General features: G+C 43.8%; 1 protein-coding gene across 1 annotated transcript in view; it reads right to left on the reverse strand.

Annotated features, from left to right (window-relative positions):
* Positions 1-1,128: 1,128 nt before the first annotated feature.
* The window catches only part of LOC139752607 (sulfoquinovosidase-like), a 35,934-nt gene continuing 16,735 nt past the window's right edge, over positions 1,129-20,327 (reverse strand). Inside the window, exons 6-13 of the mRNA XM_071668362.1 lie at positions 19,399-19,540; positions 18,453-18,671; positions 16,010-16,163; positions 15,256-15,410; positions 14,640-14,789; positions 14,272-14,403; positions 12,537-12,658; positions 1,129-1,450 (exon numbers count right to left, since the gene is read on the reverse strand). Coding sequence (XP_071524463.1) covers positions 1,259-1,450; positions 12,537-12,658; positions 14,272-14,403; positions 14,640-14,789; positions 15,256-15,410; positions 16,010-16,163; positions 18,453-18,671; positions 19,399-19,540 — 1,266 coding nt within the window. The 3' untranslated portion in view covers positions 1,129-1,258. The remainder of the gene's footprint in view (positions 1,451-12,536; positions 12,659-14,271; positions 14,404-14,639; positions 14,790-15,255; positions 15,411-16,009; positions 16,164-18,452; positions 18,672-19,398; positions 19,541-20,327) is intronic.

Here is a 20,327-nt window from a genome sequence, read left to right on the forward strand (position 1 = left end):
TGTTGACAGCCGCTGAATTCAGCAACACACACAGCGCGGCGGCGGACGCAGACGATGTCCAGCAGGGCTCAGGACGGCCGGCTGCGGTGCGTCAGTCAGCTGACGATGGCTCATTAACCAACGGTAAAAAATCCAGCCTCCTCCTCCTCCTCCTCCTCCTCCTCTGTCCCGGGACAAGTCCGCCTCACCTCGTGGGAAAACGTGTTTTGATTGAAGTGAAGACTGACGTTACCACACGTCTATCATAAGGCTTCACCATCATCACTCTGCAACCAGTGTACAGACACACACACACACACACACACACACACACACACACACACACCTCATTAGCTTTACAGCTGATTAGACTAGAGAAGCTTCTTACCTCGGCAGCCTATGAACCAATTAAATCAACGAACCAATTTCCCTCAGTATCTTCAAGACGAATTAGACAAAAGAACTCATTTAACTTAGGACGTTAAGAACCAGACACACCAGAAAACCTACCCTTCAGGTCTTTAGGAACAACTATACCAGAGAAAATACGTTTTTCATCTTGACCTTCAGAACCAATTAGACCAGAGAACCTATTTTCCTCGGCAGCTACAGAGCCATATAGACCAGAGCTCCCATTTACCACGCTAGCTTCAGAACCAATTACACCAGACTCCTATTTTACCTCAGTGGCTTCAAAGCCAATTAGATCAGAGCTCCTATTTGCCCCAGTAGCTTCAGAACCAGTTCGACTATTTAAGGAGCCTCACTACCCATAAATGATCACCTTTGACCCTGGAGTGACACCGTTCTTCACACGCACGTTGTCAGGTCGTGTGGTTGTCAGTGACGACCACCAGCCTGACTGGAAACCACACGTCGTCAGTTTATGAGGAATATCCTCTCATCACTGGAGGACTGACAGCTACACGTCGTCAGCACAGTCAGGAACACAACTACACGTCGTCAGCTCGTAAAGAGCATCCTGCTGCCAGAGGGAATTAGCTACAGGTGTCATGTGACCACCGTAGCAACAGGAGACGAAATACAGAGCTATACTAAAAGGAACCATTAACTCTGAAAATCCTACTTGCTATATAAGGCTCAGATTATGACTTTGGTTGGTGAAAATGGTAAGCAATACACAGCATCGTAAGGACGTACTAGTTTTATTACGTGCATTTCTACGAGGCATAAAGTTCTGATGGCGTGTTTCTAGCAAATCCTGAAGCTCTGACCAGCTGGTGAAGGCAACTTCTGGACTTCTTGGACAGGGAGGAACCTAATAACCGAACTCCTGCCTGATCTCACGGAAGAGCTTCTGCCAGGGAGAGAGCTGCCTGTAGAAGACGGCGGGGTAGCCAAGGGGCGCGGCAACAGTCACGTTGGCAGGACCCATCACAACGCCGCCTGCATGATCCCACAGGTGCTGCCAGTATGACTCTCCAGCCGGCAGGTACACCGTCTGCGTCATCTGTAATATGAGACGTGACGGGATCAGTTGTATGTCGGTCGCCCATGTAACTAGTGATGAAACCGAATATAGCTCGTGTCTATATGCTATATGCAAGCTGGCGATGAAGAATGTGTGGAAGGAGAGAACGTTATCTCGGAGAGCAAAAATGGGTATGTTTGAAGGAATATTAGTTCCACCAGTGTTATATGGTTGCATGGCATGGGCTATAGATAAGGTTGTACGGAAGAGGGTGGAGGTGTTGGAAATGAGATGTTTAAGGACAATATGTGGTGTGAAGTGGTTTGATCGAGTGAGTAATGAAAGGATAAGAGTGGTGTGTGGAAATGAAAAGAGCATAATTAAGAGAGCAGAGGAAGGTGTGTTGAAATGGCTTGTTGATATAGAGAGAATGCGTGAGGAAAGATTGACAAAGAGGATATATGTGTCAGAAGTGAAGGGAACAAGGAGAAGCGGGAGACCAAATTGGAGGTGGAAGGCTGGAGTGAAAAAGATTTTGAGCGATCGCGGCCTGAACATACAGGAGGGTGAGAGGCAAGTAAGGAATAGAATGCATTGGAACGATGAGGTATACCGGGGTCGACGTGCTACCAATGGACTGAACCAAGGCATGTGAAGCGTTTGGGGTAAACCACGGAGAGATCTCTGGGGCCTCGATTTGGATAGGAAGCTGTGGTTTCGGTCCATTACACATGACAGCTAGAGAATGAGTATGAACGAATGTGGCCTTTTTTTGTTTTCCTGACGTTACCTCGCTGGAGCATGGGATAGCGATGCTATATATATATATATATATATATATATATATATATATATATATATATATATATATATATATATATATATATATATATTTTATTTATTTATTTATTTTGCTTTGTCGCTGTCTCCCGCGTTTGCGAGGTAGCGCAAGGAAACAGACGAAAGAAATGGCCCAGCCTAACACCATACACATGTATATACATACACGTCCACACACTCAAATATACATACCTATACATCTCAATGTACATATATATATACACACACAGACATATACATATATACACAAGTACATAATTCATACTGTCTGCCTTTATTTATTCCCATTGCCACCTCGCCAAACATGGAATAACATCCCCCTCCCCCTCATGTGTGCGAGGTAACGCTAGGAAAAGACAACAAAGGCCACATTCGTTCACGCTCAGTCTCTAGCTGTCATGTAATAATGCCCGAAACCACAGCTCCCTTTCCACATCCAGGGCCCACAGAACTTTCCATGGTTTACCCCAGACGCTTCACATGCCCTGGTTCAATCCACTGATAGTACGTCGACCCCGGTATACCATATCATACCAACTCACTCTATTCCTTGCACGCCTTTCACCCTCCTGCATGTTCAGGCCCCGATCACTCAAAATCTTTTTCACTCCATCTTTCCACCTCCAATTTGGTCTCCCACTTCTCCTCGTTCCCTCCACCTCCGACACATATATCCTCTTGGTCAATCTTTCCTCACTCATTCTCTCCATGTGACCAAACCATTTCAAAACACCCTCTTCTGCTCTCTCAACCACACTCTTTTTATTACCACACATCACTCTTACCCTTTCATTACTTACTCGGTCAAACAACCTCACACCACATATTGTCCTCAAACATCTCACTTCCAGCAAGGAGTGCAAGGAAACAGACGAAAGAATGGATTAACCCACCCACATACACATGCATATACATGCACGTCCACACACGCACATATACATACCAATACATTTCAATGTATTGGTATATACATAAATACACATGAACATAATTCATACTTCCTCCCTTCATTCACTTCCTTCGCCACCCCGCCACACATGAAATGACAACCCCTTCCCCCTGCAGGCTCATGAGGTAGCGCTAGGAAAAGACAACAAAGGCCACATTCGTTCACACGCAATCTCTAGCTGTCATGTATAATGCACAGTAACCACAGCTCCCTTTCCACACACAGGCCCCACAAAACTTTCCATGGTTTACCCTAGACGCTTCACATGCCCTGATTCAATCCATTAACAGCACGTCGACCCCGGTATACCACATCGCTCCTATTCACTCTATTTCTTACACGCCTTTCACCCTCCTGCATGTATAGGCCCCGATCGCTTAAAATCTTTTTCATTCTATCCTTCCACCTCCAGTTTGGTCGACCACTTCTCCTCGTTCCCTCCACCTCTGACACATATATCCAATTTGTCAATCTTTCCTCACTCATTCTCTCCATGTGACCAACCCATTTCAAAACACCCTCTTTTGCTCTCTCAACCACACTCTTTTTATTACCACACAACTCTCTTACCCTAACATTACATGGCTTACTCAATCAAACCACCTCACACCACATATTGTACTCGAACATCTCATTTCTAACACATCCAGCCTCCTCTGAACAACCCTTTCTATAGCCCACGCCTTGCAACCATATAACATTGCTGGAACCCCTATTCCTTCAAACATACTCATTTTTGCTTTCCGAAATAATGTTCTCGCCTTCCACACATTCTTCAACGCTCCCAGAACCTTCACCCCCTCCCCCACCCTGTGACTCACTTCCGCTTCCATGGTTCCATCCGCTGACAAATCCATTCCCAGATGTCTGCAACATTTCACTTCCTCCAGGTTTTCTCCATTCAAACTTACCTCCCAATTTACTTGTTCCTCAACCCTCCTGTACCTAATAACCTTACTCTTATTCAGATTTACTTTCAGCTTTCTTCTTTCACACACTTTACCAAATTCAGTCACCAGCTTCTGCAGTTTCTCACGCAAATCAGTCACCAGCTTCTACAGTTTCTCACCCGAATCAACAACTAGCGCTGTATCATCAGCGAACAACAACTGCCTCACTTCCCAAGCCCTCTCATCCACAACAGACTGCATACTTACCCCTCTCTCCAAAACTCTTGCATTCACCTCCCTAACAACCCCATCAATAAGCAAATTAAACAACCATAGAGACATCACGCACCCCTTCCGAAAACCAACATTCACTGCGAACAAATCACTTTCCTCTCTTCCTATTCGTACACATGCCTTACATCCTCGATATAAACTTTTCACTGCTTCCAGTAACTTGCCTCCCACACCATACACTCTTGATACCACTTCTGAAACCACACTGCTCTTCCCAATCTGATGCTCTGTACATGCCTTCACCCTCTCAATCAATGCCCTCCCATACAATTTCCCAGGAATACTCAACAAACTTATACCTCTGTAATTTGAACACTCACCTCTATCCCCTTTGCCTTTGCACAATGGCACTATGCATGCATTCCACCAATCCTCAGGCACTTCACCATGAGCCATACATACATTGAATATCCTCACCAACCAGGCAACAATACAGTCACCCCCCTTTTTAATAAATTCAACTGCAATACTATCCAAACCTGCTGCCTTACCGGCTTTCATCTTCCGCAAAGCTTTCATTACCTCTTCTCTGTTTACCAAATCATTCTCCCTGACAATCTCACTTCCCACACCACCTCGACCAAAACACTACATCTGCCACTCTACCATCAAACACATTCAAGAAACCTTCAAAATACTCACTCCATCTCCTTCTCACATCACCACTACTTGTTATTACCTTCGCATTAACCCCCTTCACCGATGTTACCATTTGTTCTCGTATCTTACGCACTTTATTTACCCCCTTCCAAAACATCTTTTTATTCTCTCCCAAATTTAATGATACTCTCTCACCCCAACTCTCATATGCCCTCTTTTTCACTTCTTGCACCTTTGTCTTGACCTCTTGCTTTTCTTTTATATATCTCCCACTCATTGCATTTTTTCCCTGCAAAAATCGTCCAAATGCCTCTCTCTTCTCTTTCACTAATAATCTTACTACTTCATCCCACCACTCACTACCCTTTCTAATCTGCCCACCTCCCACGCTTCTCATGCCACAAGAATCTTTTGCGCAAGCCATCACTGCTACCCTAAATACATCCCATTCTTCCCCCACTTCCCTTGCATCCTTTGTTCTCACCTTCTTCAATTCTGCACTCAGTCTCTCCTGGTACCTCCTCAAACAAGTCTTCTTCCTAAGCTCACTTACTCTCACCACTCTTTTCACCACATGTTCTCTACTTTTCTGGAAACTTTTACAAATCTTCACCTTCGCCTCCACAAGATAACAATCAGACATCCCTCCAGTTGCACCTCTCAGCACATTGACATCCAAAAGTCATTCTTTCACGCGCTTATCAATTACAACGTAATCCAATAACGCTCTCTGGCCATCTCACCGCCTTACATACATATAATTATCTATATCTCTCTTTTTAAACCAGGTATTCCCAATCACCAGTCCTTTTTCAGCATATTAATCTACAAGCTCCTCACCATTTCCATTTACTACACTGAACACTCCATGTACACCAATTATTCCCTCAACTGCCACATTCCTCACCTTTGCATTCAAATCACCCATCATTCTAACCCGGCCTGGTGCATCAAAACTGCTAACACACTCACTCAGCTGCTCCCAAAACGCTTGCCTCTCGTGATCTTTCTTCTCATGCCCAGGTGCATAGGCACCAATAATCACCCATTTCTCACCATCCATTTTCAGTTTTACCCATATCAATATAGAGTTTACTTTCTTACATTCTATCACATACTCCCACAACTCCTGTTTCAGGAGTAGTGCTACTCCTTCCTTTGATCTTGTCCCCTCACCAACCCCTGTTTACGACCAAAACATTCCCAAACCAATCTTCCCCTTTACCCTTGAGCTTCGTTTTACCCAGAGCCAAAACGTCCAGGTTCCTTTCCTCAAACATACTACCTATCTATCCTTTTTTTCTCATCTTGATTACATCCACACACGTTTAGACACCCCAATCTGAGCCTTCGAGGAGGATGAGCACTCCCCGCGTGACTCCTTCTTCTGTTTCCCCTTTTAGAAAGTTAAAATACAAGGAGGGGAGGGTTTCTAGCCTCCCGCTCCCGTCTCCTTTAGTCGCCTTCTACGACACACGGGAATGAGTGGGAAGTATTTTTTTCCCTATCCCCAGGGATATCATCATTCATTATACTTAGTCGATGTTTCCCGCGTTAGCGAGGTAGCGCAAGGAAACAAACGAAAGAATGGCCCAACCCACCCACATACACATGCACATGCGTCTACACACGCACATATACATATATACACATTTACTCTCGGCTTTCTTCTTTCACACACTTCACCAAACTCAGTCACCAACGTCTGCAGTTTCTCACCCGAATCAGCCACCGGTGCTGTATCATCAGCGAACAACAACTGACGCACTTCCCAAGCCCTCTCATCCACAACAGACTGCATACTTGCCCTTCTCTCCAAAATTCTTCCTTAGAAAAGCAAATGGATTTGTATGTAGCATTTATGGATCTGGAGAAGGCATATGATGGAGTTGATAGAGATGCTCCGTGGAAGGTATTAAGAAAATATGGTGTGGGAGGCAAGTTTTTTGAAGCAGTGAAACGTTTTTATCGAGGATGTAAGGCATATGTACGTGTAGGAAGAGAAGAAAGTGATTGGTTCTCAGTGAATGTAGGTTTGCGGCAGGGGTGTGTGATGTCTCCATGGTTTCTTAATTTGTTTATGGATGGGGTTGTTAGGGAGGTGAATGCAAGAGTTTTGGAAAGAGGGGCAAGTATGCAGTCTGCTGTGGATGAGAGAGCTTGGGAAATGAGTCAGTTGTTGTTCGCTGATGATACAGCGCTGGTGGCTGATTTATGTGAGAAACTGCAGAAGCTGGTGACTGAGTTTGGTAAAATGTGTGAAAGAAGAAAGTTGAGAGTAAAAGTGAGTAAGAGCAAGGTTATTAGGTAAAGTATTGTTGAGGGTCAAGTCAACTGGGAGGTAAGTTTGAACGGAGAAAAACTGGAAGAAGTGAAGTGTTTTAGATATCTGGGAGTGGTTTTGGCAGCGGATGGAACCATGGAAGCGGAAGTGAATCATAGGGTGGGGGAGGGGGCGAAAATTCAGGAAGCCTTGAAGAATGTTTGGAAGTCGAGAACACTAACTCGGAAAGCAGAAATGGGTAAGTTTAAAGGAATAGTGGTTCCAACAATGTTGTATGGTTGCGAGGCGTGGGCTATGGATAGAGTTGTGCGCAGGAGGGTGGATGTGCTGGAAATGAGATGTTTGAGGACAATATGTGGTGTGAGGTAGTTTGATCGAGTAAATAATGTAAGGGTAAGAGAGATGTGTGGTAATAAAAAGAGTGTGGTTGAGAGAGCAGAAGAGGGTGTTTTGAAATGGTTTGGTCACATGGAGAGAATGCGTGAGGAAAGATTGACCAAGAGGATATATGTGTCGGAGGTGGAGGGAACGAGGAGAAAGTGGGAGACCAAATTGGAGGTGGAAAGACGGAGTGAAAAAGATTTTGAGTGATCGGGGCCTGAACATACAGGAGGGTGAAAGACGTGCAAGGAATAGAGTGAATTGGAACGAGGTGGTACACCGGGGTCGACGTGCTGTCAATGGATTGAACCAGGGCATGTGAAGCGTCTGGGGTAAACCATGGAAAGTTTTGTGGGGCCTGGATGTCGAAAGGGAGCTGTGGTTTCGGTGCATTATTACATGACAGCTAGAGACTGAGTGTGAACGAATGTGGCCTTTGTTGTCTTTCCCAGCACTACCTCGCACACATGAAGGGGGTGGGGGCTGGTTATTCCATGTGTGGCGAGGTGGCGATGGGAGTAAATAAAGGCAGACAGCATGAATCATGTACATGTGTATATATGTGTATATATGTGTATATATGGATATGTCTGTGTGTGTATACATTGAGATTTATAGGTATGTATATTTGCGTTTGTGGACGTGTATGTATATACATGTGTATGTGGGTGGGTTGGGCCATTCTTTCGTCTGTTTCCTTGCACTACCTCGCTAACCCGGGAGACAGTGACAAAGCAAAATAAATGAATGATAAGTATATATATATATATATATATATATATATATATATATATATATATATATATATATATATATATATATATTCTTTTTTTTTTTCAAACTATTCGCCATTTCCCGCGTTAGCGAGGTAGCGTTAAGAACAGAGGACTGAGCCTTTGAGGGAATATCCTCACCTGGCCCCCTTCTCTGTTCCTTCTTTTGGAAAATAAAAAAAAATCGAGAGGGGAGGATTTCCAGCCCCCCGCTCCCTCCCCTTTTAGTCGCCTTCTACGACACGCAGGGAATACGTGGGAAGTATTCTTTCTCCCCTATCCCCAGGGATATATATATATATATATATATATATATATATATATATATATATATATATATATATATATATATATATATATATATAAATATATACATTTATACATATATACATATATATGTTCGCTGATGATACAGCGCTGGTGGCTGATTCATGTGAGAAACTGCAGAAGCTGGTGACTGAGTTTGGAAAAGTGTGTGGAAGAAGAAAGTTAAGAGTAAATGTGAATAAGAGCAAGGTTATTAGGTACAGTAGGGTTGAGTGTCAAGTCAATTGGGAGGTGAGTTTGAATGGAGAAAAACTGGAGGAAGTGAAGTGTTTTAGATATCTGGGAGTGGATCTGGCAGCGGATGGAACCATGGAAGCGGAAGTGGATCATAGGGTGGGGGAGGGGGCGAAAATTCTGGGGGCCTTGAAGAATGTGTGGAAGTCGAGAACATTATCTCGGAAAGCAAAAATGGCTATGTTTGAAGGAATAGTGGTTCCAACAATGTTGTATGGTTGCGAGGCGTGGGCTATGGATAGAGTCGTGCGCAGGAGGATGGATGTGCTGGAAATGAGATGTTTGAGGACAATGTGTGGTGTGAGGTGGTTTGATCGAGTGAGTAACGTAAGGGTAGGAGAGATGTGTGGAAATAAAAAGAGCGTGGTTGAGAGAGCAGAAGAGGGTGTTTTGTAGTGGTTTGGGCACATGGAGAGGATGAGTGAGGAAAGATTGACCAAGAGGATATATGTGTCGGAGGTGGAGGGAACAAGGAGAAGAGGGAGACCAAATTGGAGGTGGAAAGATGGAGTGAAAAAGATTTTGTGTGATCGGGGCCTGAACATGCAGGAGGGTGAAAGGAGGGCAAGGAATAGAGTGAATTGGAGCGATGTGGTATACCGGGGTTGACGTGCTGTCAGTGGATTGAAGCAAGGCATGTGAAGCGTCTGGGGTAAACCATGGAAAGCTGTGTAGGTATGTATATTTGCGTGTGTGGACGTATGTATATACATGTGTATGGGGGGGGGGGGTTGGGCCATTTCTTTCGTCTGTTTCCTTGCGCTACCTCGCAAACGCGGGAGACAGCGACAAAGTATAATAATAAAAAAAAAAAAAAATATATATATATATATATATATATATATATATATATATATATATATATATATATATATATATATATATATATATATATATATATATATATATATATATATATATATATATATATAAATATATGATTCATGGTGAAGTGCCTGAGGATTGGCGGGAGGCACGAATAGTGCCATTGTACAAAGGCAAAGGGGCTAAAGGTGAGTTTTCAAATTACAAAGGTATAAGTTTTTTAAGTATTTCTGGGAAATTATTTGGGAGGGTATTGATTGAGAGGGTCAAGGCATTTACAGAGCATCAGATTGGGGAAGAGCAGTGTGATCTCAGAAGTGGTAGAGGATGTGTGGATCAGGTGTCTGCTTTGAAGAATGTGTGTGAGACATACTTTGAAATACAGATGGATTTGTATGTGGCATTTATGGATCTGGAGAAGGCAGATGATAGATTTAATACAGATGCTCTGTGGAAGGTATTTAGAGTATATGGTGTGGGAGGTAAGTTGCTAGAAGCAGTGAAAAGTTTTTAATAGAGGATGTAAGGCATGTGTACATGTAGGAAGAGAGGAAAGTGATTGGGTCTCAGCGAATGTAGTTTTGCGGCAGGGGTGTGTGATGTTTCCATGGTTGTTTAATTTGTTCATGGATGGGGTTGTTAGGGAGGTGAATGCAAGAGTTTTGGAAGAGGGGCAATTATCCAGTCTGTTGTGGATGAGAGAGCTTGGGAAGTGAGTCAGTTGTTGTTCGCTGATGATACAGCGCTGATGGCTGATTCATGTGAGAAACTGCAGACGCTGGTGACTGAGTTTGGTAAAGTGTGTGAGAGAAGAAAGTTAAGAGTAAATGTGAATAAGAGCAGGAGGGGCAAGTATTCAGTCTGTTGTGGATGAGAGAGCTTGGGAAGTGAGTCAGTTGTTCGCTGATGATACAGCGCTGATGGCTGATTCATGTGAGAAACTGCAGAAGCTGGTGACTGAGTTTGGTAAAGTGTGTGAAAGAAGAAAGTTAAGAGTAAATGTGAACAAGAGCAAGGTTATTAGGTACAGTAGGGTTGAGGGTCGTCAATTGGGAGGTAAGTTTGAATGGAGAAAAACTGGAGGAAGTAAAGTGTTTTAGATATCTGGGAGTGGATTTGGCAGCGGATGGAACCATAGAAGCGGAAGTGAATCATAGGGTGGGGGAGGGGGCGAAAATTCTGGGAGCCTTGAAGAATGTGTGGAAATCGAGAACATTATCTCGGAAAGCAAAAATGGGTATGTTTGAAGGAATAGTGGATCCAACAATGATGTATGGTTGCGAGGCGTGGGCCATGGATAGAGTGGTGCGCAGGATGGTGGATGTGCTGGAAATGAGATGTTTGAGGACAATATGTGGTGTGAGGTGGTTTGATCGAGTAAGTAATGTAAGGGTAAGAGAGATGAGTGGTAATAAAAAGAGTGTGGTTGAGAGAGCAGAAGGGGGTGTTTTGAAATGGTTTGTTATACGGAGAGAATGAGTGAGGAAAGGTTGACCAAGAGGATATATGTGTCAGAGGTGGAGGGAACGAGGAGAAGTGGGAGACCAAATTGGAGGTGGAAAGATGGAGTGAAAAAGATTTTGAGTGATCGGGGCCTGAACATGCAGGAGGGTGAAAGGCGAACAAGGATTAGAGTGAATTGGAACGATATGTTATACCGGGGTCGACGTGCTGTCAATGGATTGAACCAGGGCATGTGAAGCGTCTGGGGTAAACCATGGAAAGTTCTATGGGGCCTGGATGTGGAAAGGGAGCTGTAGTTTCGGTGCATTATTACATGACAGCTAGAGACTGAGTGTGAACGAATGGGGCCTTTGTTGTCTTTTCCTAGCGCTACCTCGCACACATGAGGGGGGAGGGGGTTGTTATTCCATGTGTGGCGGGGTGACGATGGGAATAAATAAAGGCAAACAGTATGAATTATGTACATATGTATATATGTATATGTCTGTGTATGTATATATATGTGAACATTGAGATGTCTAGGTATGTATATTTGCGTTTGTGGACGTGTATGTATATACATGTGTATGTGGGTGAGTTGGGCCATTCTTTCGTCTGTTTCCTTGCGTTACCTCGCTAACGCGGGAGACAGCGACAAAGCAAAATAGATAATAAATAAATAAAATATAAATATATATATGTGTGTGTGTGTGTTTGTGTGTATTCGAGTTAGTCATTTGTTTGTGGATGAAAGACAGTGTTTATTTTTATTTATTGATTTGTAAATTAAATGTTTTAGCAGAATCTGGTTGTCATATGGACAACATTTGACTCACTAGAAGAAAATTCGCTGTTGACCTATTCATCATTTGTTCCTGTTGAAGTTGTCATGAGAAGCTTGTACAGACACTGTGTCTTTGAAGTTGATTCACTTCAGATATTTTTTTTCAAGAGAACTTATGAATTCGAGCGTTAATACTCCTTCGGGAATAACAGAACCTTGCTCCAGAGATGAGGCTGGAAAACATCTAATATTTCTGGAAATATAATTGCTGATGCCCAGGATGTGTCTTAACAGGTGATTGGTGACCCCGCTTGTGAATGCTGATCAGTCTGGGATCTGTTTGCTCACCAAATGAAGAACACTTCACCTCATGTAGTCTCATTCGCAAGGAGCTGGACGACTCAATTTGGGAAGGAACTCTTTTAAGATAAAGACTTACTCAAATGGACACCGACTCATTAGGTGAAAGACGACTGGACGGGTGTAAAGAGGGTGCCTCACCTGGTCTTTGTGAATGATGGGGGCAACGAGGAGGTCAGGACCATACATGTACTGGTAGATGACATCCCACGCTCCAGCATCGTCCTCGAAGTCCAAGAAGAGCGGGCGCTGGACGGGCGTGCCTGGGATCAAAACAAGTCAATCACAGTCCCACAGGATCATAAAGAATAACAGAATGTTATCAAGGGATGAAGATTACGTAATGTATCTGTTTGTTGCAGACAATAAAACTATTTGTTATAATTGTATGTATAAAGTAAGGAGTATGAAGTAGAGTATGTCTAGAAAACATTCAAATCCAAGAATAACTTCCGATAACCTTTACCTGATCAGTTCCTCGAAGGAACTGGATTTATGGCAGTCTTCCAATGATTAAACGGTTATAGGACAATCCATGTTCCTCTAGACCACAAGGTTATAGATATGTCGACAAATCAATAGTTCACTGAGGTTGGACGGTCAGATAAAGGATTTGTTTTCGTATTCACATATCATAATGTGCTCTGGGTGTTTTGAGTAATCCAGTGTCAGGTGTTGCACATGGGCACTGCTGACGTGACTGGTTGATGGTGTGTGATGGTAGGTAAAAGCAGCCGCCTGGTCGGGCGACACCTGTCTGCTGGTGCTGTGTCAGGTTTCATGTCTTAACCTCGGCCGTCGGCAGACACACCTTTGAGCAAGGAGGGAGCTTGGTGTAGGGTGTTAGGGTGAGGGAAGTCTTACCTGCCCGACCGTGAATTGGGGTTGTTCTCAGACGCACCAAGTCTATGCCTGGCACAAGAGCCTTGTGCCAGATACAGACCTGGCGAGCCTGAGAATAAACTCACCCTGACCCCTGCCATTTGTTAAGATGGTTCATATCCGAGGCAGGATTAAGGAAGGCCACACAGATATTGCTGACCTCTCTATTGAGGATGATTAGCTGGTACTGATATCAAGGAACACCAAGGCAGGTATTCTGTTAAACTAGTAACATCACAAACAAGGTGATTACTCATTAGCAAAATGAACGCTAGCATAAAACTTATATCGTACAGGCATAAAGCAAACGTAAACGTATGATGAACATTTGACCTTGATAGTGTAGTATGGAAATTTCTCACACGATTTTTTTCAGTCAGATCAAAGAAAACTTAGACAGAAAAAATAGTCATTAGAAAGAAAAATTATAGAAAATAAAAGTGTATCGAATAGCCAGCGATGTCCTTAGGCAGCAGTTGATGTCAGGCGCCAAGTGAGATTGCGGAGAGGTCCATACTTAACAAGCGTTGGCACCCATGGCGACGAGGAGGATCAATGGTGTCAGCAGAGGTGACGGGAGATCCATATTCATCATTGGTGTCAACTATGGTGATGGGGAAGTCTATTGATGCCAACCGTAATGACGGGGAGACCCATACTTATGTATGGTGGTAAGGTTAACGAGGAACACGACCCACCCCTATCAGTAGTGGCAGGTGTACCAGGTATGACGACCCAAGCTTACCAGTAGTGGCAGGTGTACCTGGTATGAGGACTCAAGCTTACCAGTGGTGGCAGGTGTACCTGGTATGAGGACTCAAGCTTACCAGTGGTGGCAGGTGTACCTTGTATGAGGACTCAAGCTTACCAATGGTGGCAGGTGTACAGAGGAGAAAGATCAATATTTGCCACTGGAGGCAAGTGTAACGAGGGGAGATGACCCTACTACTAACAGCTGTAGCCAGGAGTATGTAAGAGGAGGACGCACACCTACCAGTAGTGGCCAGGTCCTCCAGGAGGTAGCGGGTGTAGGGCAGAAGGCGAGCGTGGATCTGGGTCAGGCGGGCAAACTGGGTGAGTGTGTCCTCGTCTGAGTAGAACTGATGGTTAGCCGTCGGTTTGTTGCCTGTGGAAGCAGAGTGTGAGACACCGAGCACTTATGTTTATCCAGATATATATATATATATATATAAATATATATATATATATATATATATATATATATATATATATATATATATATATATATATATATATATATATATATATATATGAAATGATAAAAGGCAGTATTTAGTGAGTACCAGGAAGTATGGAGTATTAGTGTGTCCCATATGGGGTGTCCCAGCTAGCGTGACCCACCTTCGTGGGTTCTCATGACGGGGGTGAAGACGGCGTACTCGGCGGACCTCAGGAGGAGTTCTTTGCTCCTCTTCAGGACGGGCGGCTGTGTGGTGTAGCCCCCGATGTCGAAGTGAGTGACGCCCATTCCACTCAAGCCGAGGCTCAGTGCTGTAGTGGGAGATAAGTGGAGAGACCTGTAGTAGTTACGGTAGGAAAGGGAAGAAAACATGGGGAGATGTAGCAATCATACTATGGATGGGGAGACAGGTTGGGAGACCTACAGTAGTTATATAGGTGCTGGGGAGACACAAGTGGGGAGAACTTGTTGCAATGGTATTTGAGCTAACGTGCACTGATACTGAGATCTCTCTGGTGACAATACCATGCATGTTATTAAGTATTCAGGTGCTAGGCACAGCAGGTGTGTTGGCTGTGGGCAGACGAGCCATTATGGAAACAGACGCGAAAGAGACCTTCAAGAGTGGCATAAATATCGAGGAATGTTGTGTGTTTAGAACACGAAGAACAATATGGGTGATGAGGACAACCTTAGAGACACAGGAAAGGTAGAGAGAGGTGAGTGTGGATGACTATGTGAGGAAGAGGAATGAAAGAAAGAGTGTAAGTTCCTCACCGGCTACGATGGTAGAGGCGACACCATCTGCAAGCGACCAGTCGACGTTCTGGTCCCCAGCCCAAGCCAGGATCTGGTGTGTGGAGGACCCGAGACCACCGGAGCGCATGAAGGGCACCACGTTACCCAGCTGACCCGTGAACTCTAGCACCTCCCTGGGATGAACACACACAACAGACATGCTTCACATTAGACAGTGATCTACTGAAGTACGGAAGATGTTACATGTGCACAAGGAACATGTCCTTCTATACTAGTTGAAGATTTCATTACTGATGGATCATCTATATCATATCCTTTTACACAACCGGCTAATAATGAACACAACTTCTTTATCCTTGTGCCCTCCAATGAACTTTTCGTGTATGGAACTAAACATTTTATCATAGAATAAAAGCAAAGTTAATGAAGAGGGCAACATATGTGCTTACATCTTTGCTGACGTATGCGATGGAAGTGTCTAGCAGCTCCATGGTACGTTGGTTCGAACTCCCGAGGAATGTAACATTTAGTGAGAATTTCAGAGGCTCTAGCCTTGTGGTTATGAAGAGAAGGAAATCCTGTAAACTTCCTATCTGCCAAGGAGGCCAACTTGGCTCTATACAGTCGCTGAGACAAGTACACTAACTCTTCATTGTCGATGCTCAAAAAAAGAAACCCACCCACGATTATTGCGTCTGTTCGAGTTTTGATGTGTAAACTCCCTGAGTCATGAGGTGGTGTGAGCTGTGAGGCTTGAGGGACGGCAACTCACCTGTTGCACTTGGCCCACTCCACCGGCAGCAGGTTGTGGCGGACCTCGCCACTGTGCTCCGTGTTGGCGGAGAACATATCCATGCGCGTGTACTCCCCGAAGTCCGCCATCCATCCGCCTAGACCCATCTCCACCATGTTCCTTATCATCTCCTCTGCGGAATGAGATCTCATATAAAACTCTCTGTCTCGGAAACTTTCACTTTTTTGTTCTGCATAAATACATTAATTTCCCATCCTTTACACGACACTTTGTTGTCTCCCCAAGTGAAGTGGATCGAATGAATACCAGACAACCAGAGTGACCATAGCCAGGCACATACTAATAACAATATTTCACAATCCTTCCGTATCTCTTCAAGTCTCTCTCTCACCACGGGTGTCCTAAGTACATCGGCTTATTACCAGCAATGTTTACATTGGTTATTCAGTTAGTCAGTCTTTTAGTGATTTTTCCCCAGGACAGTCACATCATATCTTGTAATATCGAGTTCCCTGTGAAGCAGTCTCCTGCGGAACAATAATGAAAATATTTTGGTCTTTGGAAGGTGCTTATGTTCGTTCTCGTCATTGCTGTAAATTGTGTTGCAAATGAGAAGTTTAGAATGTCTTTATGCTCGTGGAATAGGTACTGGAGCATTTTCATAAGATCTCTAGCATCAAATATAGGTTTAAACTGATGGTAGGCAAATTCTATTTCATAAGAAATAGGTGGCATAATATTTCACCGTCTTTCAGAGAGTCCCATAAAAGTGCGCAGACTGGTGGATCGAGCAATTGATTTACATATTCTTCCACAGCTTTAGTCTTTATGTAATATTTCATTGGCACAGTTTCAGAAAGAGTACTTGGCTGGGTTTAAGATTTCTATAAACCTTTTTACTGCTCCACGCATTTTAAGACGCAGTACACCACACTGCTTCTTACATCATAAGGCATGCTACGTACCAGACTACTTATATCATATGGCATGATACGTACCAGAATACTTATATCATATGGCATGCTACGCACCAGACTACTACATACATCATAAAGCATGCTACGTACCAGACTACTACACACATCATAAGGCATGCTACGTACTAGACTACTACATACATCATAAAGCATGCTACGTACCAGACTACTACACACATCATAAGGCATGCTACGTACCAGACTACTACACACATCATAAGACATGCTACGTACCAGACTACTACACACATCATAAGGCATGCTACGTACTAGACTACTACATACATCATAAGGCATGCTACGTACCAGACTACTACACATATCATAAGGCATGCTACGTACCAGACTACTACACATATCATAAGGCATGCTACGTACCAGACTACTACACACATCATAAGGCATGCTACTTACCAGACTACTACATACATCATAAGGCATGCTACGTACCAGACTACTACACATATCATAAGGCATGATACGTACCAGACTACTACACATATCATAAGACATGCTACGTACCAGACTACTACACACATCATAAGGCATGCTACGTACCAGACTACTACATACATCATAAGGCATGCTACGTACCAGACTACTACATACATCATAAGGCATGCTACGTACCAGACTACTACACACATCATAAGGCATGCTACGTACTAGACTATTCCACGTATCATATAATGTTATATCTAGAGTCCCAGCAGATGTTTGATTCCACCAATTACCCACAGGTGTTCCTAGCAGTGTAGCGGCACAAGTGGAGAATATACCGGACACTTCACTTACCCACTGACCGTCTTCTTTGCTTGATTACGATAAAACTCTTGTTAGTCTCAAGATAAAGAAACAATGGTTGCATCACTCGTGTTGACATTTTCGATGACAAGAAAATCGTTTGCTTATTTGTTCATGTTAGTAAAGTTCCTCCTAATTAGATGATTCTTGAATGATACGTATATTACATGTATAGTTGTGTATTTAAAGTGAAATCTCGTCTGAAAGGAAACCGTCAAGTATGTAGACCAAACTGACGCCTGGGAGGAAAACCCTAGTTATCGTCCGCTCACCACCCGTCCACCTCAACCCTTCGTCCACTCATCATCATCATGAAAGACCGATATAGACTGAAGTATCCCCCTTGTGTGGATTCCTTCTTCAGTGATGTATGTTGTCAACGTATTCTGTGAGGGATTTTTTCCCCTTGCAATGGACGTGTCGTGGGGTTAGTGGTAGAAGGAATGATTCACAGGCAACTGCACAGTTAAGGAGTGAAGGGATTAATTAGTTTTGGAATCTCATATTAAGATGCTTCATGTGGCAAGAGTCAGCCGGTTGTGGGATTTTCGAGCGGATCGCCAGCGTTCATCGTCCAAGCGACAACTGTCTGTTGTACGCACACTTTCCCTTACCATATGCTAGAAAACATGATTTCTATATCTGCTCGAGACTGAAGACCGCCCCTAGAATGAACTCACCTCTGTACCAGGTCCTAGCCTCGGGGTTCAGCAAATCTACTGTGCCAGCCATGAAGCCCCCGAAGTCCTGCCTGAAGACTTCCCCGTCGGCGTCCGTCATGAGGAAGCCCAGGATGGCTGCAGCCTCGAACATGTCGCCACTGTCTATCAGGTGAGGGTTGATGTAGACCATCACCCTCACATCATCTTCAGACAGCTCCTGGATGGTCGTGTCCAGGTCTAGTGGCACGACATGTTTGGTTAAAGATGTGGTATGTGGGGTGTTATGTGGGGAGAATGTGAGGGATATGGGAAGTATATTGGGCGTTGGTAAGATCTTTGTGAAGAAGGTAGATCACTGGCAGCAGGATGTTTCCCCAGGGTCCGTCAAAAACTCTGGGAGGGTGAAGGAGCCCTTCTGGAGGAAGACTTCCAAGCAGAAGCGTTGGAGAAAAAAGATAAGAAGCGACAAAAGTAGAAGACGTAAAAAAGATGAGGGTATATGAAGGTTACATACAGTACCCAGGTTATAAAGAGAATAGAAGGAATAAGGCAGTGCCAGGGTGAAGATGGTGCCAGTGCCTGAGGAGCTGTGTGGAGGTGTAATGATGAAGATGATGATGTAAAAAGTGTAATGAACGAGTTGGTAGAGCAAAATCAAGAGGAATGAGAGCGATAACAAAATCATAAAGAAACATATCAAAGAACTGAAATTAATTCGATATCAGTAACTGGGAACAGAAGATTACCTCAGCAAATATCTACAAATGATTGACATTTTAAGCACAACGATGCGACCGTTGAACACAACAGTGTGAACCTTATGTACGAAGATACGCCCTTGGGGTACCATGGATGGCCTAGCCATCATACTCAGGGTCGTACCGTCGTCCTCAAGGGGTGCCGTTGTGCTCAAGAGGCTTATGATTGGCAAAAGCTTAGACTTGCAGAGAGTGTTGAGGCCTACCCGGGTAGAAGGTCTGGTTCCAGCGCCAGTTCCAGTACACCCGGTGGCCGAAGATGGTCTCGGTGGTTCCAGACCAGTCCTGGATCCAGAGGGCACTCACGTTCACCCCAGCCTCCTTGGCCTGCTCGTAATGGGCCATCATCTGGGGGCGCCGGATGAGAGATAAGACTGATAGCAATCCGTTTTATCTGTGCCGTTTAAAGATAACAGAAGACCGTACTGATATTTTTCTATACCTTCAACAGTTATGACATACCTGCTACATTTCATGGTGCTTGTTATTCGAGATTCATCCTGTGATTTGTATCTATGTACACACGGTAAAGAAAGTATCTTCCCGGATAGGTCCGATGAATTTCAAAATGGTCATACGACTCGTGTTTTTCCGGCAGGTTCGAAGCGAGAATGTGAGACAAATTTTTTAGTAACTATGGTAGACCCACTTTATACCAATTTCCAACGAAATATGAAACCAGAATAGTAATTGTTCTGGCTAATGGTGGGAAACATTATCAGCAATCGTTATATTACAACATTATGAAAGCAGAGCAACAGTGTGAGACCAGACCAACAGACATTTCTCAACCTTTTCGTCCATTGTATTACATCATTTCACACACAAAAAAGAATGGCACGATATCTTTTTACCGTGTGTACTGAATACGAAGAGCCATCTGTAAACATGTGTAACTTTATATTCACCAGCATTTGCATAACTTTTTTATTCTAGCCATAGAATTTTGGTTGGTATAGCCACTAACTGATAATGGCAATCTAAATGTTATAATCTTAACCCTGAGTCTTTCCTTCGTGACTTTCTCTGAGGTATACTGCCCGTTCTCCTATCTATATTAAGTCCTATATGTCCTAATGTGTGCCTAAGATTGTTCCATTGGTGGTCGTACCTCCTGACTTACCCTGCTATAGGC

Source organism: Panulirus ornatus, chromosome 13, assembly GCF_036320965.1.
Source record: "Panulirus ornatus isolate Po-2019 chromosome 13, ASM3632096v1, whole genome shotgun sequence".
Lineage (NCBI taxonomy): Eukaryota > Metazoa > Arthropoda > Malacostraca > Decapoda > Palinuridae > Panulirus > Panulirus ornatus.